Raw genomic sequence first — 23,649 nt, forward strand, 5'->3', positions numbered from 1 at the left:
AAGTAGCGAGTTCCTCACCAGATCTGTGTGTTCCTGCTGAAGGTGGTGAGGAGCTTTTGTGCTCTCATCCAGGCCACTTTTCTGCTGGTTGAGCCTGAGCGCCACGGACGACTTCTGCTTCTCCTCCAGTGTTGCCATCTGCCGGGTTCTTCTCACAAAAGGTTGATCTGATCAACTCTCTGCTGCAACTCTGAGATTGTTGTCTTGTTCTGTTTTAGGGCATCTTGTCTTGCTCTCTGACTGCTGTTCTTTGAGCCCATCTACCATGCACAGGAGCTTAGTGATGGTAAGCTGGTTCTCAGAGATGGTATAAGTCTCTTCTGAGGATTGCTAGAGGATCGACTGCAGCCTGCTTTTCTAAAATCATCTGATCAAAGCACTTCTTCTCATATTTGAGGGAATGCCCTAAGAATTCGTCAGCGATCCGACTCTTTTCCAAAGCCAGAGTCTTTTCAGAGATCTCCTCTTGGATCTGGATCTTTTTTTAAAAGCTCTCGAGGACCAAGCCTGCTGCTTCTCGATGGCCTCCTCGAGTCTGCTGCAAGCTCCTCGGTCGCCCTGAAGCTGCCTATAATCAAGCTTCCTCTCATTTAGAGCTCAAGTTCACTTTGCAGCCTTTTGCTCTCAGAAGCGAGTTGTTGGTTCTCATGAATCAGATGGTCCAGTTCTTCTGCTTCCTTCAGCTGCTGGGAGACAGCGGCCTCATAGTCCCTCTGGAGTGATCCGTTTTTTTGTTCGTTCCTCTTTGAGGCTCACTGGTCCACTTTCTCCTGCAGTGAGGAGACAATGTTGTCCTTGGCTTCAATGAAGGTTCTGGAGATTGATGCGCTGGGAACGGATTTAATCCTCTTTTTCCAGACTTTTCTCCTGCTGATCAATGAGGCGGTCCTTTAGTTCCTTGATTTCGGCACAATTCCCCACATCACGCTCAACTGTTTCTTTTTTGTCCTGACAAGAGGACGCCTCAAGATCCCTCTGGAGATCACTCAATCAACTTCCTGTCCTCTTGGAGCTCTGCGGTCACCTCGGTGATTGTGCCTTTCAGCTTTGCTTCGCTGCTGCTCTTTCTTTGACTTCTTGAGATCAGCCACTTGTCCCTTCAAGTGCTTGCAACAGGAAGGCTGTTTTCCCCCCAGCTTGCTCCTTCCACAGGGCCTTTGCAAAAGCCTCTCTTTCTGTTCGCTCTTGCTTCAGGGCTGCTTTGTGTTGAGCTGTAGCTCTTGAAGAGCAGCTGTGGCTCCTCTGTCCTCCTCTATGACCAGCTGATTTCTCAGATCTCTCCGATTCATCTGCCTGTGAAACATAAAACAATTATTAGTTTGTTGTCTTTGGGCCTTTTGATTAAGATAACAGAAGTGTACTGTGTTCACTCTTGAACAATGTGTGTACATACATACAGTATATGGTGAGCATGAACAAAGCTTACTCCTTAGACGTTAAGTGAAAAGAAACTTTTTAGATTAATCTCGAGCGTGCTCTTGTGAAGACGAAGAAGGATACATATGAACGAAATGCCAGCAATTTCAAACAGAAGTATCAGCTGCATTGTTTGAAATTATTACTATTTTAATGTGTGTGTAAAAGTGTGCCAATGGTCTTACTTCTTACGTCACTGAAGGGAAGTGACAGTTAATGCAATCATTTCAATAACACACCATCACTCATTTCATTTGTATTTAATATGCAAACAATTATTTTTTGACAGCATACAAATTAGTGTTGGCACTGCTTTACAAAACCACTGAAATGCTACAAATTGTGATACCACATTCCACCACTAGATGGCGTCATTCGTCAATGTCACAACGACAACACAGGACTACAACAACACAAACGTGGACATATTATATTGTGATAAATTCATACTGAAATAAAGACATAATAAAGGAAGGATCCACTGAGTAATGCTAGTGGGTTTTAGTCAACTTGTCAAACAAATACCTTAGCCAGAGTCTAGTGGTTAGATTTAGAATATAACATAAACTGAGCTAAGTCATTGCTTTGAAAGAATCTAGCTTCAAAACAACGAATGACATATAATTAGGAGAGTGAGTTGGCCTACTGTTAGTTTATTATTGACACTTGGTTATTACCAGTGCTCTGGAAGGTAATCACGCATGCGCATTTGCTGCTTTTACGAACGCCTGGGCTGGTAATTACATTTCTATGGGCAGAGCGCGAACACATCCACCGGTTCTCGCTGCAAAGCCAGAGCCAATTATATGTGTGTTTTTGTTATTCTGTTAACTAAAATGAGGCGTCTAATACAGAGATAGGTTTTTGAATCGGAACAGCCTCTCTGTACGTCGTGTTTCTTCCCGGGAGAGCCCTCTCCCTTTTCTCTAAACCTGGCGGCTGTTTGAGCTGAAAGCCTGCCGCGGAGAGGTAGTCACACACAGGCCGCGAATCGGGTCCTGTTTCTGGGAGGAGACCACCCAGACTCCTCGCCTCCCTGCTAGCTTTTATTAGCCGGCTACGATGCGCCGCTGCTGCTGGTGTATTGTCTACACAGCAGGCCACTGTGAAGCGAGGCGGATCCTTGGATAAGTGTTTAAACTGAAGGGTGCCTTGGAAGATACCACACCTTTCAAGGTAATGTCTTCCCAGCTAGCTAACGTCATGCTGCTCCTGTATTAACGTCACAGGAGACACTCGCGAGCTAACGGCTAGCTTCTTTACATTTGCATGTAGCTAACCTGACGTTAACCAAATGTGTACTTTGTCACCTAACGGTTCTTCCCCTCGTTAATGAGATCACTGTAACACAAGTATACTAATGTTATAGATGCAGCTAATGTAGTTAATTAGCAGTCACCTATTAGCTTCTTTCATCAAGCCAGCATTGGGCCGTTAAAGGTGGTGAGGTGACGTCACGTGGAGTTAGCACGCTACAGGTAATAATATATAACATTCACTTTACTGAGGATAACTGAGATTGCCTGGAGATGTAAAGGAGCTTTAGTAGGATGTATTCGTGAGCAGGTGGATGCACTTGTTTTTCCTCAGAATCACCATCATAATTAATGTTGTTGGACGTATTTATAGTGTTTTTGTAACGTTAAGCGTGTTTCAGTGGCCACTAATGTGGTTTTAGTGCGAAGAGAATCTACAGTTGAAAGTGAAAGTGCTCTGAGTTTCATTTAGCTTCAGCACTGATTATAAAACACACAAGTCTGCTAGACTTACTGCAGACGCTGTGTAATGGTAATAATACTGTGTGGCAGCAGAGTACAACGTTGGGTGCTTTAAAGGAGATCTCACTGAAAACAAAACAAAAATATGACCCAAATTAAGCAAGATAGTTATCAGAGACAAAGCACAAGTCAGTGAGACAGTACATACTATCTTGTGTTGTTGTGAGTTTTGTTTTGTTGCAGGATGTGAGGCTGTAGTTTTGAGGCTTTATCATCTGTTAAGTTGCTCAGGTTGTTACTGGCCCAAAATGTGCTGTCTCAGCAAGTGTTTTTGGTTCAAGCAACTAATGTGATAATTTATTGGGTGAAGGAAAAAGATACAGACTTCTACCTTTTTTATTTTGCAGTTGTGGTCTAGTACATACAGTACACGTGTGCTTGCCACAGTATAAATAACGACCAGAGAGTTTCATTGTTCATGTTCAGCACTGTTTTCAGTCACTGTAGGCCGAGGTTCATTTAACTGCAAAGACATGGTCTGCTCTCTGTCATCAAGCATTCGACATAATGAATGTGATCACGCCAGAGAGGAGGATGCTACTTTGGTGGTTATGTCTCAGCCACCAGATATAAGCCTAATTGACTGCTATAGGGAGGATTAACAGCGGCACCCACAACAGCACTTTCCTTTATAATCAGCAAACACCAGATGAGGCTTTTATTTATTTTACTCATTGAAGAATCACTCCAATAAAGCATCTAACACTAACCAGTGAGATTGTAACTCAGTATATTGTGGATGGCTGATATCCTGTCATTTGTTACTCAGCCGTATGTTCAGTATAATTGTGACGGTAACATCATATTTGTCTTTGTTTTTAAGGATGGATGTTGATTTGTGTGCCGGTGGGGGCAGTACCAGGAGAAAGGTGGACTTGTCTGGGGTTGCAGAAGGCACAATGGACGTCGTACCGCTGGAGATGTATGACTCGGCCAGAGCAAAAATAGCTGCCAACCTGCGCTGGCTGTTTGCCAAAGCCTATGGCATTGGTAAGTAATTAAATTGGCTTTAACGCTACACAAATGCTAACTAAATTTTCTTTTTTACATTTACATTTGGCTACACTGTATGTATAATATCTATATATCTGCCATTACAGATTTAACAACAAGAGATTGCGCTATCCGCACAATGTCTTCCTCGTGTTCTCATAGTTATTTCAGACGTTATTGTTGAAACAATGTGTTCACTCTTATCCACGTACTGCCGCCAGCAGATTGTTTTAAAGCGTCAGTGGGGAAACAGTGACAGGAAGAGAAAGATAAATATTTCTGTGTGCGTGCACTTGAGCCAACAGTAATACCCTCCATGACACTCGGCAACTGAAGCCCACCCCCACCCCCACCCCACACTGACTCACCAGATCCTTTCATTCTTGTCGGTTGGCCAGTGAGATTGAACCCAAATCAGGCTGAGTGACAGGCACTGAGGATCAGGCTATATTTGTTAGTCATGGACACTCAGAGCATGGAAAATACTGATCTGCACTGCCGGTCACTCACACGATGGTATCAGCATTAGTAACTGAGCATTTAGGACAGATTTGCTTGCAACAGTCAAGAGCTGAATACATTTTCAGGACACGGATGAGTTGTTTGGATTTTAAGACAACCTTAAGAACCTTAAGATCAACCTTAAAAGAACGCAGCACTATCGCAGCTTATCTTCTGTTGAGTAGTTGATATCATAAGTCCAATTTATTTTACTGGGAGCAGTTGGTCAAATGCATTAAAATCCAAAAGGTTAAAATCCATTAAAATCAAAACTTTATTACCTACTCAGGGCCCAGATACAAGACAATAAATGACATGGAATGAATTACATGCACAAGCACAATCAGAAATCATGGATTCATAAGAATATAAATCTGTGTCCTACAAAGAGTCAACAATACTAATGTTAGTGTATGTTATTTGAAATGCGTGAAAGTCTAAATTTTAAAGTCTAATGTGGTGCTGTTGGCTTACAGCCTTCATATCTCCAGCCATTAAAGTGTTGGCCTGTTTTCAGATTAGATACACTGAATTATTATAGGCTGTACAGTCCATTGTTACTTTGTGCATACCTATATATTAACCATGAGAAAGTAAATCTGTGGTACATCCTGACTGTTTGTCAGGTGTTTAAGCTTCTGTCTGCAAAGGTTGCTAGAGTAACATCACAGACTGGAGCTATTGTTTGACTGCAGGGCTGCTGTTTACCTTTAGGTTTGTTTCACTGTGTCTCCTCCTCATCATAGACGTTAAGCTAAGTCAGTGTTAGCCTCAGCTATCTGATGCACAAGGCCCGTTATTTGCTGCTTTGCATGTCTGTTGCATCAGCGTAGTCTCTGGTCATTATTTCAGAGGCTCGTACAAGCTTTGCTTTGTATTCTGCTGTCTCTTGTACATCTGTGGTCATTGCCCAGATTTCCTAAAGCCGCTGAAGCATTCATTTAATTCATTCATTAAACTGTCAGTCAGATTGGAGTTTTAATGGTGATCCAGGTTATGGGTGGAATGCTACGGTTTATTTTGCCCAATTTGTTTTCTTCTTTTAGCCTAGCAGTTTGGTCTAAGGTCATTTATAGACTCATATTTTCTCAGACTTCATAACAATGCTTGTAGGCAATGGCTTGCCCGGTTCTTGGTCTGTCATGATTGGCCCTGGCAAGCAAAAGTAAGCATATTAGCGATGCATCGCAAATAAGCCTGGGCGGAGATGCTGTTCAGTCACAACAGAAAGCATACGTTGGCTCCAAATCTTTGGCAGCCCAGAGAGAGGCAACTCTCAGGTGCAGCCGCAATTATCTTCCTCCCCTGGGAACTGAATACACTAGGCCCATTTGTTTTCCACCCTATGGTGCGACAGACAGAGAGAGAGCACATGTCTTTACCCTGCTCTCCCCTGCTTGTGCTGATCACGGTCGGCTGACTCTGCTGTAGCACATCCTGGGTGTTGCTGCCAAACCCCATCCTCAATGCTCCACCCAATCCCAGTGAGTAGATGTTTCAGCCTGGCTCCTGGTGGCAGGAGGTTTTTTTTGGGGGGGGGTAGCTGCCCCACGACATCAGTATCTGAGGAATGAAGTCAAACGTGAAGTCTCGCCCCAGCCAGACCCCTTTGTTTTCATACACAATCATTGCCACTGTTTAGATGTGTTTACTCAGACGTGGCTCTCCAGTAACGACCCACACTGCTGCTGAGTGTGTTCATAATAGATTTATGCTGTTGTATAATGACATCCTTATTTGCACCATGTGTACGGTGGCAGACAGTCATGTGATCTGAGCATTAGCGGCTGCTGACATAAAGGCTGCATGCCCAATTGTTTTAAAAATCGCCATTTCTGTTTCTACTTTTTTCATGCAATCTCTCTCTTACATCACAACAAATGTTCATAGTTGCATTGATAAAGGGATTTGATCAAACCAAAGGCTCAGAGTTACTGTTCCAAACAGAAAGGATCAGGGCGTCCCTACTCTCTAAGCTGAATCAGCAGGTGACAAGTCTCTGATGCACCGTGCGACGATCACAGGCAGAAACAAAAACAATGTCTGAACAGAGAAGAGCAACATTTCTATTTTTGGGAAAGACTGAATGTGTTAGAAACTAGGAAACCTTCCTGTGGTGTTCAACGTGGTCTTATCCAACACTAGTTCTGAGTAAAACATTGTCGGTCTATAGCTCATGTGTTAGGGCGGTCCCCTTTTAGTTGATTGGTCGACTAATCAGTCATTTTGGTGGTAGGCGACTAAGATTTCTTTGTTTTAGCCGTTTTAATGCTTTTGTCATGCTGGATGACTTATTTTTAGGAGCATATCTCTGGTTAACAAGCTCGATCATGTTTTATAGTGTAATATTCTTTGCCTACATATTTTATACATCCTCACTTGTGCCGTTCAACATCTGTGCTTTATGTATTATCATCTACAAAACCAGCTGGAAGGAGCTGCCGGCCTGCCTTCCTGTTTTCCTGAGCAGGAGATTCGCTGACGAGTGGCTCCCTTTATCTCCCCATTCAGAGCCGGCACTAAGAACACATCACACACACACACACACACACACACACACACATACGGCTTACGCTGGAGCTAAATCGCAGAAAAACAGATTTAACAGAACAGGGTTCTTTCTATCACCGCACCGTTTTTTTTGCATAATTTCCGACCTATTTTAAGCCTCAGTGTGGTTTACAATGCAATATAACTGGTTTGTGCGTGCCTCCGTCCCTCGCCCTTATATGGTTGGGATTTCTGGTTTTTGAGAGTGACTTCACATCCAAAGCAACAGACTCTGTAGTGTAGCTCATTGTTTTTTGTTAAGTTAGTGCTGGCACAGCCCACCGTGTCACCTGAGAGGCCTGCTTAGCAAGGATCCGTTTCCCAATGTTCTCCTGAAGTAAAAGGCTGTGACTTAAAAACCCAAGTGGTCCTGTTTGCTCCAGGTAAACTGAAGCCTTGTGACCAGCAAAGAACAAATATTACATAGAAAGTTGTTTCATTCCTGTAGCCTGTTGACACGGTAGACGTTTGATGGGTGTAGGCCGAGATTTTCTCCAAACACCTTTTTATATTCCTGCATCAGTATCTTATTATATTGTTAAATGCCTCATGGTTCACCTGACCACTGTCTCCATTGCAGACCACATTCCAGAGGACTTAAGGGACCCGTTCTACACGGACCAGTACGAGCAGGAGCACATCAAGCCGCCCGTCATCCACCTGTTGCTGTCCTGCGAGCTCTACTGCCGCGTCTGTGCGCTCATCCTCAAGACGGAGCAGGCGGCGTCTCTGCAGTCGCACCTCTCGGTCATCCAGTCTCTGTCCAGGAAGGGCATCTACGTTGTGGAAAGTGACGACACACCGGTCACAGATGAGAACCTGGCCTGTGTGCCCATCAAAATGGTGAGTGGACTGACTCGAGGTTGAGTCAAGGAAATAAGGCCAGAAGCTATGACAACGTTGCACATCAGCTGAGCTCTTCCTGCTTCTGATGTGTTATTTTTCCTCAGTGAAATCAGTGCGTTTATCTCGATCCAGCCGTGCAATCAGTCTCCACCACAGACGTTTGAGCCACGAGGAAGCTTCTCTCCCCCGTGCAGAGTAACTGAAACATTGTGCAGAGGCATGACATTTCATGTTATTTGCGATTGTATAAGTAGTGAGTTGTTTTGCTTGACTTAGTGGAGCTTTCTGAAAAAGATTTGGCCGCTTTCTTATCATTTCTTTATTCAAATGAAGAGGTGGAATTTGACTGTGACTCTTGCTAGTTGTGTGAGGACTATCATGCAAAACAGGGCCGTGATGAGGGCTGTGGTGTTTCATTTTCCCACAACTGTTCTCTCTCCTGTCCACATATTCATATTTGAAGATCTGGAACAAATGTATCTCAATCAGTTTTGCTTTGTTTCAGCTATAGTTTCTTCAGAATGAATTCCTGATCTAATGATTTAGTTGACTAAATAATTGAGAAAAAGACGACACTTACTACCTACCTCACTTATATTGTCATACAATGCGAAGAACATTCAGTAAAATTGGGACATAGATTTTACCTCCATGTTAGTGAGCATCCTCTCTACTGGAGCGTTCACAAATGGAACAAGCTGATACTTCTCTCTAGTTCATGGAAGAAATAATGTACACATCCTAATAACACAATGGTGCCTGTGCCCTCTGAGAACAGGCAGTTTAATCATCAGTGTTAGGAGGGTTACTACTCTTATGCTAATACTTCTTAGAATGGATTTCATTGTTGGTGATATTTTTCTCACCTGTGTTTTCGTCAATCTGTTCACAGCATTTACTGAATGCTGGCCCTTGAAAATCATCCCCATTAGAATGTCCAGTTTGCCTTGCTTCCCTGCCTGGTGGGTGTAATGCTTATAATATTTTAATGTTAAGTTAAATGTCCTCTGTGTGTAACCTACTAGGTCATCACCTGAGTCAACAGCACCCCGTCACAGCGTAGTGACTGAAGTACAGAGCAGCCCCTCTGTAGCAATGAGATCCAACGTCTCACACTTTACACGGGATTAACGGCAACCAGCTCGCTTGCTCTCAGCCATCTTTCTACCCCTTTTTGTTACCATGGAAACCAGCGATGGAGTTGAGCAGGCTGAGGCTGGTGGAGGGGGGGCATCATCTGACAAAATAATCCACGCAGGCTCGTGTGTAAGCAGCCAGACACAAAAAGCCCTGTGAGGGGATGGAAAAGCCTGAGCAGGACACCGCTTATCTCTGATAGACTGTTGGACCCCCCCCCCCCCCCAGTTTGCTGACTTGACAAGGTGTTGGTAGAGAACAAAAGATTTAACAGCACATCATGCTGCTATATTTGCCCTTTTGTTTACATTTTATTTTAGCACTACTTATTGACATTTTGATGATAAGTGCAGTACACCGTTTCTTTTAAGTTCAGTCATTTCGTGCAACAGCAGTTGTGGAAGTTAGCGGTTTAAAGCAACAAGAATTTATAGGAACATTTTTAAGACTTGATGATTAAATTGCTTTTGAAAACAGAAAAAAAAAAGCTCAGCAAAATGGAAGCTACTGTGTGAGTGAATCCAATGAGCCAGCAGAGCCTTAGCAGCCTTCAGCTTCCTCCTTTCCTCTCCTCTCCCCTGTCTCATGTCTTAGTCTAGGTCTGTCTGGAAGTAGGCTCTCAGTCTTTGTCGTCGTTCATGTACGTCGTGCTGTGCTGAATGTTCTGAATAGCTCTCGTTCTTTATGCTAACGAGCCTAACCTCGGTGCACTTCCATCACCAATTGGATTAATCCAGCAATATATTGCACAAAGCACTGACTGAAACAATGGCATGGATGTATTTGCTCTGTAATGGATTCAGGTGCTGCATAGTTGTGATGTCGTGGACGAGGAATAACCCTTTATAGACTTTTACATAGAATGAGATTCAGAAAAAGAGGCTGACTACCAACATTGTGTTTTGTCAGCTGGGATCAGAGATGTATTTGGTGTTAATCCCCTCCCTGGCTATTAAAAAGGGATATTTTTTACTGGCAGGAAGCAGGTGTTAGGCCACTTGGAGTGGGGATACACCCCTGCTGGGCCTCTGGATTTCATTGTGATATAGAGAGTGGGTTTAAAGGCGGACACCCATTGGGCTAAATGAGAAGTGTCACCTTTCATTAAACCGTAGCGAGTTATTTCAACCTCAGGGTTGTCCTGCTAGAGTTCTGAATAAGACAGCATCCTTCTCCATTAATCTCAGTCGTTTGATCACACACAATAGTGGCTGTTCTGTCCCAGAATCCACTGCTCACTGACCATTTTTACTACAAATGATTGTTCAATAAAAACTCTAAACTCTAAAATACATTTGATTTTTGTGATTCTAGTTTTGCACTGACTGAGGTCTGGCTGGTATTTATTAGCACCTGTAACACTTTAAATTATTGTTCTCAGAAACCTTAAAGCTCCATTCTGAAAGAATTTTAGTTTTACTATTTTGAGTATTTTGTGAGCGTTGTGTGAGGCAGTTTATTTTTGTTTGTTTGGATTACAAGTTCCGAAGAAAACTATGATGTTGAGATGTGATGAAGTGTGATCTGGTTATTTCAGCTTCTTTGCTGCTAGCTTTGATATTGATTGCATTGGAAACCAGGAACAATCCATTGAAATTGAATTGTCCTCTGTTTCTGCTTCCCCCTCACTCAGAGTGCTCACGTGCCGATGATCGATGCCCTCATGATGGCCTACACAGTGGAGATGATCAGCATCGAGAAAGTAGTGGCTTCTGTCAAGCGCTTCTCTACCTTCAGTGCCTCCAAGGAGCTGCCCTTTGACCTGGAGGACGCCATGGTCTTCTGGATCAACAAGGTTGGAGCGCACACACACACACAGCACAGACATAAGCAGTGCATATGTGTGAATGAGCATTAGATTAGGTCCTGTTTGTTTGCCAGCCTCTGCCTGAATGTGTGAATGAGTAAATGTTGGCATGCAGCGAAAGCGCTTTTAGTGGTTGGAGGACTAAGAAGATATATAACTGGCATTTATATGGCGACTTAAGCCGCCATATAAATGCCAGTTCATTTATCATATTTAAAAACTTTTCACATCCTCAGCGTTCCATACATCTTGCAGTCCAGCCTCTTTACTCCGTAGTTGTCAATCTGATTATGACCCTCGGCTGTCGCTCTGCACCATGCGGTATGAATAATCTGTTTCACGCTGACATTATAGGCGACAGTGGCCCTCTTGTTTTCCGGAGGCCTGCATGTCACTGGCGCTCAGAGACGGATAGCAGTGTGGATGTGGTGCACACACAAGAGGCTCATGTTGCACTTATCTTTCAATGAGTTGAAGGCCCGAGGCTGCGAAAGCCGTGACGCAGTGTGTCCGTTAATCATCATGATGTCCCACACCGTCACTGTCCGTTTGGGACCGTTTTTATTCCCATGTGGGAGAATAAAAGATCATCATTGACCTTTTTTTTTTTTTTTTTTTGACTTTTTTTTTTTTGACTACACGTAAACACACTGTCATTATTTCTACTGCAGGTGAACACAAAGATGAGGGAGATTACAGAAAGGGAGCACAAAGTCAAGCACCCCCTGCTGGAGTCCCCCAGCCACCAAAAGGTAAAGCCACTCACAGCGTTTTCCAGTGTCTTCTTCTACAGGAGAGAGAGAACCTAAAATACCAGAGCTAAAGTGACCAACACATTTCTAACAGTAGATTTATCTGTCTGGCCTTTTGGAACTTTTAGAAGTAACTTTTCTAACATTGTATAACCAAGTAACATTTATTTTATTGGTCTTCATCCAGGTGTCAGTGCTGCAAAATCTTTTTTCAAAAACTTAGTTCAAGACAAGATCGTTAGTTGTGATGGAAGGAATATTCCTCCCTGATGGCAGCTGTTGTGACCTTGCTCTCCTGTTCTGATCGGACCCTTTTGTCTCCTCTGACCTGTTGATCTCTCTCTGCTCCTCTTCCTCATCTGTCTCTCCCTCCCTCTCCTCTCTTATCCCTGCAAACTGGATAGTCTCCCTCCAAATGGTATTGGAAGCTAGTCCCTGTAAGTTGGATGCCAGCCCTGCCCCCCCCCCCCCCCCCCCCATAACCCCATTTTCTTTCCTCTCTCCCCCCTTTGCACGCGTAGTCCTGTGTTGATGTGCGCACACACACTCCACCATGGCTCATTCAAGCTCATTCTGTGCTGCTTGTAGCCAGCGTCGGTCAGCAAGGGGGAGAACGCTGACGGTTCTTCTTTTTCGTTCCCTCGTGGCAAACATGTCACCCAGGTGTAATGTTCCTCTGACCTATTTGTGAAGTGATCAAGAGATATTCCTTTAACTACGCGATGTGTGCTGCCTCATTTCAAGCTCCAGTACGCCATGTGGATCTGCTGTGTGTTTTTTTTGCTTGCCCAGTGAGAATAAGAGGACATCCATGCCTCCACCTCTCCTTTTTGCTTTGCAGTCCCATCCCTGGCCACCTCCTCTCACTGATCTGCTTTGGCATTCCCCCTCCGGTCTTTGTCTCTTCTGCTCTCACACACGGTCTCCTCTGACATTACCTCTGCTCTCTTGTGTGTGTGTGTGTGTGTGTGTGTCAGCCTGATGTCATGCACGAGCTGGCCCACTGCATGCTGGAGCCAGAGGAGCTCTTAGAAGCGGTACAGTGGTCCCTCTTTGTCGGGGGAAGTTCTTTTTTATGTAGAACTTATTTAGTAGTAGAGTTCCTTAAGTTTGGTTGGTAGTTTCACCTGTGACTTGTGACAAAAGTGTCCCTAGTACAGTTAGTCTAATTTTGTGCAACAGCCTCCCAATACACTGTAGATGTTGAGAAAATGCTGTACATGTTACAAGTTTAAGATAAGTATATCTTTGTTGTGCTGTGATCTTCTTAAATCGTGCAGTCGTCTCTTAGTTTCTGTGCTAGGCTTTGCCCTCTTTGATCAGTTTGGGTTTAAAATCAAGCTTTGATCTCTTTATTGAAGGGTTCCTTAAAAACATATTTTTGAAAGAATTGTCACCAAGATGTATACTGAGCAAATCAATGAGTCAGTGCTCTCTGGTGAACAAACTACGTATGTAAAAACCTAGTTTGATATTTCTGTACTGCAGTTTGTTTTGTTCATTATCAGCCAACATACGTATTAACGTATCTGCACTAAGCTCTTTTACAAGTGCCACCGAAATGTCAGATTGATTAGTCATTACATACCGAGTGGTGTTCCTCGTATAAGGTGAATGTTTTGATGTCACGCAGAAGCATTTTGGAGTTACAAGCTGCAGTACCAGTCAGTTCAGTCTGCTCTGGCTTCCTGTGCGATCTATATTTATGTTGCTCCAAATCATATGTAGGCCTGTAATCGAGCTCCATCTCCAGTTTCTAAAACGGTTGCACATGTCCATGTAACAATGTTCAGCCTATATATATTGAGTCTGTTGTATTTAGTTGATTTGTGCCCATCCTTACCAGCTGTTAGTAGCTATGCATCTGTAGTCAGCGAGTTCTTACTACACACTCATTTCCCAGAAGTGGGACAGTGATTAGCCCAGTTTCTCTCCCAGTCAGCTGGCTCATGTTGGGCTCCTCTGCTATTGAGGCCTGAGGAAGGCTGACCATCCACTGTGTTGTTCATACCACTGCTCTAACACCTCCACCTCCACCTCCTCACAGTTAACCAGCTCTTTGGGGTTCTCCCTAAACTGCTTGATCACAAGCAGCGAGGCTTTGTCTTTGCACTAAATCTGCTGTTGATCCTTTGAAGAGGAGTATCATCTTACATTATCAGCAAATCAAACCACTAGCTTTCTTTGAAACTCCAGGGGCGAACCTTGATCTGATGCTTCAAAGCGAAACATCCGTGAACAATATATGCCTTGACTAGTTCAGACGTGAGTCTCACCAACAAAAGAGATTGCTGCTGGTGACACTAGTCAATGCATTTAGGATGTTTCATGTGGTGTCATCGGTTGTTAGTATCATTGTGGTGTTTGTAGTTGCTGTTCTCCTCATAACTTCGTCTCCCCCTGGTGGTTAGGTGCGGTATCGCCGGGAGCACGCTTCAGGCCGCCAGCTGCCCTTCTTCCCTCTGCTGGAAGACCTGATGAGGGATGTGTGTGACGGAGCGGCACTGCTCACTGTGGTCAACTACTTTTGCCCAGACCTCATGAAGCTGGAGGGTATGCTGAGCCACTCGCAGACACGCATTCAATAGATGAATCTTAATTATCAGTTGCCCTCAACATATTTTTCTGTAAAGAGCATCGAGCTTTCTCTGCTACATTGAATTTAATATCCATGTGTGACCCTATTTCTGGCGCCTGCACACGGGCTTACTGTCCCGGTCCCGTCAGTGTGACATTAATAGCCAGCAGGTCATGGAGTTGTGTCCTGATCTGACTCTGCTCTTTCTGCCTGTCTGACCAGATGTTTGCCTGAAGGAAGTCCCCTCCATTGCCGATAGCCTGTACAACATTCATCTACTCAAAGAGTTCGCCAACGAGTATCTGAATAAGAGTTTCTATCTGACGATGGAGGACATGCTCTACTCGCCACTCGTGCTCAAGGTACAAAACGTGACATCCTGTGTTTTCATCAACGTTTGCAATAAAAATGTAAAAACCACTTGGGCTAAACAATTCTTGCTGTTATTTTGAGCTTAATGATGATCATCAAGTCTTTTTGATGTGTTTCTCGTGCTCTCTATGTAGCACAATGTGATGGTGTTCATTGCTGAACTCTTCTGGTGGTTTGAGACTGTCAAGCCAGAGTTTGTCCAGCCCAGAGACCTCCAAGAGTTCAAAGATGGTAAGCATCCCCGCGTGATTCCCACGAAATGTAAATCTCCTTCCAGTCTCTCTGATCTCTACATCATTGGAAGTTGCATTTACAACTTACGTTGTTTTTATTTGGATTACAGTCGAGGTTCTATGTTGAGATTTCCAGTATCAGTCACTACAAATCTCCCATCCTCCTTTTCTCAGCTCGAACCATAGCTCAGCCCAAGAGTGCCCGCCCATCAGTGCCTATCTCCAACGCCACCAAGCGCAGCTTCCTGGCCAGCCCTGGTTCGGCCGATAACCAGAGCAGCCCCGAAGTCTGTAACAGGTACTTCCTGCACCCTGAAGACTCTGACCCCCTGTAAGTCTTCTCTCGCTCTCCTCCTCGTTCCGCCTCATCATGATCCTGTCTCCTAACCAGTAACAGTAGCCCTCAAAGGATGGGTAGATCTGCAACATGGTCTGACCTTCACTCTCATGTGCCCCACACCTCTAACCTCTAATTTGGTTGGGGGGATGTTCTTACCCCATACTTTGCACTGGTGAAGCGAAGACTTTCTGTTAATCCGCTCTCCCAACAGTGTTTGAAAGACTGTTATGTTTGTTACTTTAAAAAAAAGTGATTTCTGTTTTTTAGTAAAGGGGGTCCAACATTTAGTCCTTCCCACCCGCTCCTGCCCCTCAGACAGAGGCAGCAGAAGCAGCATGGAGAAGATGGTGCAGGTAAGCACAACAGTCTTTACACCAACAGAAGACAAAGGATTGCTTGTCAGTATATGATTGTGACCAGCACCTGTTAGACTTATTCTTTGCTTTTGTGTGTGTTCCTGGTAAGGTGTCAGAAACCGCTCCAACTCCCTGACTCAAATGGACGGACAACCCCGAGGCTCTGTTGTTGCATGGCCCGACAAGAGGCAGAGGTACCTAAAGTAGCTCAAACTAAAACCTTAATTGGCTCTAATATGAAACATATATTTCTACTCATGGTTTGGAATAACTTTTGCTTCCATATGGCAGTCCATATACTACTGAAGGTGAGAAGATGAAACCTTTTTAAAGCTCAGTGGGCTTTGTTGTAAATCTGCTGATACATATTTAAATTGTAATGGATGCAAATATACTTCAGTTAGAGGTTCACTCCCTGTCCGTCCTTTTCTAAGCGTGTACAATACTATAATTTATACGGCAAAGATTTTGGTTCTGTCTAACTATTTGTACAGCTGCAATTTATTTGCCAGTTAATTGATGAGTTGATTTAAAGACAATCCATTGGCTAATGTAAATGCTCAAGCAGAAATGCTGAACATTGGATGGACTAACTTACTAACACTAGCTCTAAGCAGCTTATAATATATAAGCATAATTACTAAAGCCAAGATTTTTTTTCAATGAAAGCAAATGTTTAAATAAGAATACAATCGAGTGTTGGTTTTATTTTCATTCTCTCCTTCTGCAGACCGCTGTCCACGCTGAGCCCCTACATGTTTCACTCGGCCACAGACGGCGATGCAGACATCGCTTCTGGCGACAGTGTGAGTCTGGCTCGCTCCATAAGCAAGGACAGCCTGGCGTCCAACGTCATCAACGTCACGCCCAAACACCAGACGTCTGTCCACCAGCCTTCACAGGCTGCAATGCGCCGCGTCAACGGCCACAGCCTCAGCCTCCTGGGAAACGTCAACATTGAGGATGGGGAAGAAACTCTGGTGGCAGTTGCGAGGACTGATGCCGCCGTCGTCCCCAAACGGGTCGACGGGACGCTAGCAACTGCCGCAGCGGGACCCAAACCATCCGCGGACTCCACGCCTGCACCCGATAGCTTTTACTTAGAACCACTGATGCCTTCTGTGATCAAAGCAGCTAAAGAGAAGTCTGTATGTCTAAACAAGCAGGAGGAGAGCGGTGAGGGGCCCCACTCCTCTGGGAGGGGCTCTCTACGCAGAGGAGACGGATCTGCATCGGCCGTTCGTAGGAAAGCTCCCTGCAGCTTGAACCGGACCTTTACCCCTCCGGGTGAGGAGGGAGACTTGTCAGGGGAGCTTCAACCGGGTCCGGTAGATTTCTGCCCCATTGTTGCCAGCAGTGTGGACTCCTCGTCCAGAGAACCAGCTGGGGGGTTCTACCTTCATTCAGATTCTGAAGAGCCAAAGCCTGCCCAGGCCCTGGATGCTGAGCTTGAGGACCTGGATGAAGAGGAAGAGGATCTGGATGAAGCTCTTACCACTAAAGACCCCAACTGGGCCAGGAAAGCCCTTAATGAGGACGAAGAAGAAGAATCAGCCAAACTCCAAGAGGACATGAATGTGAAAGAGCACGAGGACAAAGACATGAACGGCGGCAGCGGTCGCTCCAGCCCCTGTCTCAGCGGTCACTCCCAGGCCAGCAGCATGGCCAGCGGCAGTGTGCGCATGACCTCCTTCGCCGAGCGCAAAGCCCAGCAGCAGCGCTTCGGCAGCAACCACGACCTGCGCTCCAGTGCCTCCAGCTCCCAAAGGACCACTCCGGATGGATCGGAGAGCAGCGGGCCCCTGGCTTCCTCCTGGAGGCTTAAAAGGGACCAGAGCCCCTCCAGCGACGGTGGCGGTTCTAACATATTGGCTTCTGAAATTGTCCAGCTCCGCATGCAGCTGGAGGAGAAGCGACGTGCCATCGAGCACCAGAAGAAGAAGATGGAAGTTCTGTCGGCGAGGCAGAGGCAGAAGCTGGGAAAGGCTGCCTTCCTGCACATCGTGAAGAAAGGCAAAAGCGACACGCTACCCAAACCACTCAAAGCTGACATCTCGAAAGACGAGCTCAGTGCGGAGAGAGCACCATCAAGTAGAGACGACATGTGTGTCGATGCCCTCAGAGGGGACAAAGTGGTGGCGGTACCCCCCCCGCCAGGTGCCTTAGCAGCAGAAAAGAAAGAGCCCAGCGGAAGCTTCTATCTGGAAGAAGAGTTGGACCTGAACGAGTGCAGCCACTCCATCGACCTGTTGAACGACGCCATCGGCAGCATCCAGCAACAGATGATGCAGCTGTCACTGCAGCAGGAGATGTTGATGAAACAGAATGTACAGTCCCCGCCTGGTGCAGCTCAGCCTCCTCCCGTCACCGGCGACAAAAACGGCGACTCAAAGGGAAAGGCAGGCTTTCACTTTGTGGAGCACATCGCCAGCGCCGGCCTCACTCCCACCAGGAAACCCCCCAAGCTGAGCTCAGGCCGGGGCTCCAGGTCAAAACCGTCGGAGCTAAAGATAGCCAAGGAGCAGGGCCGGCAGGCCTCCAAGACCCTCACCCCCACTCAGGGCGGGTCGGAGACATTACCACACCTAAGGCAGTTAGCCGGGGGCCGGTCCCCCAGGACCGAGCAGCCCGACAGCCCCAGGACCCCCACAGCAGCGGAGACAATCGACAGGCCAGGGGCCGGCCACGCTCGCAGCGCCAACTTCCGCCTTCACGACGAGGCAAACATACGCCTGCCGACCCGAGTGGACCTGAAGGCCGTGGAAGTGTCCTTTGACGAGTGCCTGTCCAACACCCAGAGAGAGTCCGACCTCAACTCCTCAGACGGTTCAGGGAAAGAGAACATACCATCGGACGAGGTGCAGCGCAACAGATCCGCACTGATCGAGGTGGACCTGTCTGTGCTGAAAGCCCCCGAGGAAGAGCAAGCTGCTGAGTACACGCCAGGAGGAGGTGATGGAGAGCAGAAGTCAGTCATGGGCTTCTTCTTCAAGGTAATGCCTTTGAATGAAATATATTTATTTAATTTATTCCAGTCCAGTCGTTGATGTCGGGTTTCATGTTCTTGTGTTGTAGGACGAGCAGAAGGCAGAGGACGAGCTTGCTAAGAAGAGAGCGGCGTTCTTGCTGAAGCAGCAGAAGAAAGCCGAGGAGGCTCGAATCCGTAAACAACAGCTAGAATCAGAATCAGAGCTGAAACGAGACGAAGTCAGGTAACCTGTCCAACGTTAGCATAGGATTTACATGTCGTTCTTCCAAAAACCACGTGCTAACACTGCTGTTTGGTTTCAACACCAGACGGAAGGCAGAGGAGGACCGCTTGCGGAAAGAAGATGAGAAGACCCGGCGTGAGCTGATAAAGCAGGAGTATCTCCGCAGGAAGCAGCAGGAGCTGCTGGAGGAACAAGGCCTCGGGAAGCCCAAAGCCCCAAAAACCCCCAAACCCAAGCAGAAACACCGACCCAAGCCCGTCCTCAGAGAGGAGGCGTCCGGCGACAATTTCTCCAAGTGCTATTCTTCCACACGTAAGATCGTTACATCATTGTTTCTTAACACGTGCTAGCACAGGGTGCTTCATTTGCTTTCTCCAGCTGAGCTGTTGTTGTTGGCTGATACTTGTTCTACGGTTACTTTGCCACATGACTGAGATTCTTTTCTGACACAAATGTCTTCACTGCTTTGGATTAAATGACGGGTTAAATATCAAATGGAGTAACACACTGATTAGCGTAGCCTAATCTTTATCTGCAACTGGGCAGAAAAAACGTGTCCAAGCTGAAAAAACCCGAAATTAAAAAAATGTTGATTTAGAATGCAAATGCCAACGTAATGAGGGTACAGCCCTCAAATGATATGAAATAAAACTATGCGACTATGCGATGCGATTTCATGCAGCAAATGCCATTTAACCACAAAGCAAACTCTCTGTTCCACACAGCTGACAACCTGAACAACACCCCATCAGGCTCCAGTCTGTCTCTGGCCTCCGCTGCCACCAACGAGGCCGACAGCGTCAACTCTGGAGGGGCGGGCTCTCAGCGGTAAGCTACTTCCAACTTTAGTTTTGGTTACAATGTTAGCTTGCGCTTAAGACGTATTCTGTGTGTCGTTTTCAAGGTTTGCAGTCGTTCTAGTATTTTCAGTCTGTGCCTCCTTTGGTTTTGTCCTCCAGCTGCGACTCCGTGGAGTCGTTTCCCGGCAGTCGTGCCAACAGTCGAGCTGCAGAAAGGGACTGGGACAACGGCTCCACTGCGTCCTCCATCACTTCCATGGCTGAATACACTGGTCAGTTTATTATGTTGCCTGTTATCAGATATGTTGCTATAACAGACCAGTAGTTGAGTTATTTATTGATCGGTGGATTTGACATGCCGTGCTCATTGTGTTGCTCGTCTTATTTTTCAGAATACTATAAATGGATGATTGTTTCCTGCCAAAGTGACGATTGCATGACGAGCACTAGTCATCCGACCTCTTTACTCTCTTAAGTGTTCCAACAGCTATGAGATCTAACTGGCTTTTCTCCTTTAGGTCCCAAACTATTCAAAGAGCCCAGCGCCAAGTCCAATAAGCCGATCATCCACAATGCAATCTCCCACTGCTGCTTGGCTGGCAAAGTCAACGAGCCTCAGAAGAACCAGATCCTAGAGGTCAGTCCTCTAAAAACACCACATTATACACCGCTTTTTAAGCCAAAAAGTGAATTTCCTACTCATTTTGCACACTACTTCACTGTACTTCAGCGTTATATTAGCGCCGTATTAATTATTATTATTCCCTTCCCCTCCAGGAGTTGGAGAAGTGCGAGTCCAACCACCTGATGATCCTGTTCCGTGACGGCGGCTGCCAGTTCCGGGCGCTCTACTCGTACTTCCCCGACACGGAAGAGATCCAAAAGCTGACGGGGACGGGACCCAAGAGCATCAGCAAGAAGATGATCGACAAGCTGTACAAGTACAGCTCGGACCGAAAGCAGTTCACCGTCATCCCCTCCAAGACTGTGTCAGTCAGCGTGGACGCCATCACCATCCACAACCACCTGTGGCATGCCAAGAGAGGTGCTGTGCCAAAGAAAAGCGCAAAATAGCAGATAGCCGGATTTCAAACCCTCCTTCACCCAAATCGTCTCCTCCCCATCTCGCTTGTTTCCTGAATAGACTGCATTGACGCCCATAGCCGCACTTATGGACTTGCGGCCCTCTGTAGGTGGACCCGGGCAGGAACGAGGGAAAGTGTGTGTCTGTGTCTGTGTCTGTGTCACAGGTGGTCTGAGGGATCGGTGCTTGCAACAAAAAGGAATGCCGGCTGAATTCACGTCCCAGTGATCTCAGTGCGATCTATTCGGGTTTCTTTTGGCCCGGCTCGGTTTTTATACGACTCAAGCATGTGGCATTTTCTTCCTCTCTGTTTCTCTCATACGTGGTGGATGTTCTTTTTTTTTTTATTTTAATTTTTTTTTACATGAAGTATTTATTAGTTCAGCACTGTCATGGTCGAGAGCTCAGCTGCAGCACTAAAGTCTCTCCTTTCGGACAACTTGGGAACAAAGGGAGGGGGGGGGGGGGCATTGGGGGAATTCTGTCGCTCTTTTTTGGGAAAATCCGAAAGCAAAGGACCTTTTTACAACCCTTCAGGACCGCCAGTCTGCTCTGCTGTCCCAACAACAATCTCTTCCTGCGTGGACTGTCGAATCGGTCGAATCAGGCTGGCATTGCCGAATTTGCCTCACCGGGGATCTCCAAAAAAAAAACAAAGCTGCTGCTCTGAACTGTCTTCTTCTTTAGTCCCGGGGAGCTCCTCAGGTCTCCCTCAGACATCCGTTGGCCTTTTCACGCATCGTGGTACTATCGTCTATTTATTCAACCGCTTTTTAAACTAGAGGCTGATCGTGTAGCACTGGATATGTGTATAGCAACAAAAAAAACAGAAAGTTAACGGTCATTTTAAATACTTTTTGTTTGTCAAAACATTCTTTTCAGGGAAGAATGGGGTGACTGATAGATTTTTGGTACATAAATTATGCTTTTTTTTTTTCTTTTCTTTTGTTTCAGCCTTTTTCTTTCTGATTACAGCGATGTGGTTTAGAGTCTGAGCTGATGTTATGTGTTTTCATCATAACAGATATTCTCTGATGTTTAGAGCTTAGTTGTGTTTTCTCGCTCCACTGGGCGCTCTTGAATTGTCCTGTATAAAGGTGCACTCACGAACACTTGTCGACGGCTTCTTTCATGCAATGTAACTCCCCTCCCTCCCCCCCCCCGAGTGTTTTTGTCGGCCCGTCCCGTCTTTAACCACGAGCGCGGCGCACACACTCTTGTTGTGAAGGGTGTTTGCGTGTCGCTCTGTAACCGCTTGGAGTGACAGTATTTGATACGTTCAGAGGGGTTTGTGTGTGGGGACTGTGGTTCAGTTATTAAACCAACATTAAAGAACATTCCTCCAAGGTGTTGACAACAGCTGCCATGTTCTCTTCTCTCCGTCTTTAAAAGAAATACAAAAGTGCTTTTTTACAAACCGTTTGTTGGCCTCGAGAACAACCAGAGTGTTGCACGAGCACTTTACTTTCTGTTTGTTGGGAATTTAACCTTTTCGAATGGGCATAAACTCTAAGAACTAATTGATAATCCTGCTGTTGTGCGCTCGTACAAATTGTTGAAACTAAACCAAACGCTAAGATTTAATACTGACATTTAAAGTTGATACGATACTACTGCTGTCTCCAAAAACAAGCTGATACTTGATTTCTCCTTTGCTGCATATTGATTTGTTTTTGGGTGGACGGGGTGGCAGATCCTTAATTGTATGCAAGTGTATTTCTATGTTCACTAAACGATTGTACTGGCATTTGGTCACCATTTTTGTTACACTAGTGTACTTTTCATCCTTGTTGATTTTATCTTTGATCCCATGCCATCTATTTATTTTACAAATGGAAGCACTGAACCGGAGCACATTTTCAAGTGAATAAAAGTCACATTTTTCATTTTTATTCTTTTCTCATGGCTTGATTTGTCCATTTGTGAGACTCCACTGTTTATGTTATTTCTTTAGACACCACACTGATTTTAGTCTTTGCACAACCAATGAGTTATTTTTTGGTTTTTCACATTTCTTTCACAACAGGTGAAGCTGCATCTTTTCACTGAAATGTTAGAGTTTCTTCCCATTTGTGAGTTGACACTAACGACACAGGGTGGTGGGAATCTTCTCAAAGCAAAGAGGCAAACATGTATCATCCAACATGATGCTGGGTTTCCTCCCCTGGCGCTAACTGCCTCACACTCCACCACCCAACTGGAACAGCGGCTTCAGCGCCTTGACGCCAGCGCTCATAACCATGGCAAGCTATGATCTGCCATGGCAACGATGTTTCTTTCAGGTGATCACAAGACCCCCCCAAACTTTGTAAACTCAGTCCAGGTAGAGTCCAAGCTGTAGACCTGCACCCAGTGTCCATCATGAAGGGTAAGTGCACATCTTCCACGCTCGTACAACACGTTAAAAATGATGAAATGTTGAAGTCAGAGCTGATCTGAGTTCTGTTTCTCCACAGCTGTTGCTGCTCTCGTCTTGTTGCTGATAAATGTGCGTTTGAGTCATTCTTGTAGCGAAGTGGAACAGGTTTGGTTCTGCACGAAGATTCCACAAGGTGAGGACTCACCTGGTTTAGCCAGAGATCTGGAAGTGATATTAGCATTTGATTAAATGTCTTCTGATGTAATCACTAAAATATTTAAATGTGTAAATCAAATTCTTCTACTCTTAAAAGTTCTGCCATTCTGCCCAAGAAAATGTTCATCCCTCTGATAACCAGTGGAGAGTTTCAGTATCAGCTGATGATCCAAATGTTGTGTTATGGGCGACCAATCATAAACTCTTTAAATGCAGAAATGCTTCGTCACATTAACATCCATTGATTTAAAGTTTGTGCATTTCTAAAAACATTCATCGGTCTGGTGATGTCACATTGTGCAGCTTGTCCACTAGACGG

General features: G+C 45.5%; 1 protein-coding gene across 6 annotated transcripts; it reads left to right on the forward strand.

Annotated features, from left to right (window-relative positions):
• The first annotated feature begins 2,006 nt into the window (after positions 1–2,006).
• Positions 2,007–22,647, forward strand: camsap1b (calmodulin regulated spectrin-associated protein 1b). Of its 6 annotated transcripts, XM_076104313.1 has the most exons (20): positions 2,007–2,592; positions 4,018–4,184; positions 7,819–8,081; positions 10,855–11,016; positions 11,700–11,780; positions 12,185–12,217; positions 12,758–12,817; positions 14,192–14,333; positions 14,581–14,720; positions 14,865–14,961; positions 15,138–15,294; positions 15,571–15,656; positions 15,769–15,853; positions 16,390–18,652; positions 18,735–18,871; positions 18,957–19,183; positions 19,597–19,699; positions 19,831–19,943; positions 20,190–20,308; positions 20,449–22,647. In XM_076104313.1, exons 2-20 carry the CDS (start codon positions 4,019–4,021, stop codon positions 20,743–20,745), a joined length of 4,731 nt encoding a protein of 1,576 aa, XP_075960428.1. In that variant the 5' UTR covers positions 2,007–2,592; position 4,018; the 3' UTR covers positions 20,746–22,647. The 6 variants fall into 6 exon arrangements, with proteins under 6 accessions (XP_075960428.1, XP_075960423.1, XP_075960424.1 ...); XM_076104308.1 differs by lacking the exons at positions 12,185–12,217; positions 12,758–12,817 and having other exon boundaries at positions 2,009–2,592; XM_076104309.1 differs by lacking the exons at positions 12,185–12,217; positions 12,758–12,817 and having other exon boundaries at positions 2,009–2,592; positions 15,138–15,261.
• Positions 22,648–23,649: the final 1,002 nt, after the last annotated feature.

This window comes from Anarhichas minor, unplaced genomic scaffold, assembly GCF_050575085.1.
Source record: "Anarhichas minor isolate MPS153535 unplaced genomic scaffold, ASM5057508v1 ptg000030l, whole genome shotgun sequence".
In the NCBI taxonomy this organism is placed as follows: Eukaryota; Metazoa; Chordata; class Actinopteri; order Perciformes; family Anarhichadidae; genus Anarhichas; species Anarhichas minor.

Bases quoted from the DNA above. Each gene is read 5' to 3' on its own strand.
- camsap1b (XM_076104313.1), top strand. From the start codon at position 4,019: ATGGATGTTGATTTGTGTGCCGGTGGGGGCAGTACCAGGAGAAAGGTG. The intron at 18,872-18,956 runs GTAACCTGTCCA...TTTCAACACCAG, and splicing joins CTGAAACGAGACGAAGTCAG to ACGGAAGGCAGAGGAGGACC. The intron at 19,184-19,596 runs GTAAGATCGTTA...TGTTCCACACAG, and splicing joins CAAGTGCTATTCTTCCACAC to CTGACAACCTGAACAACACC.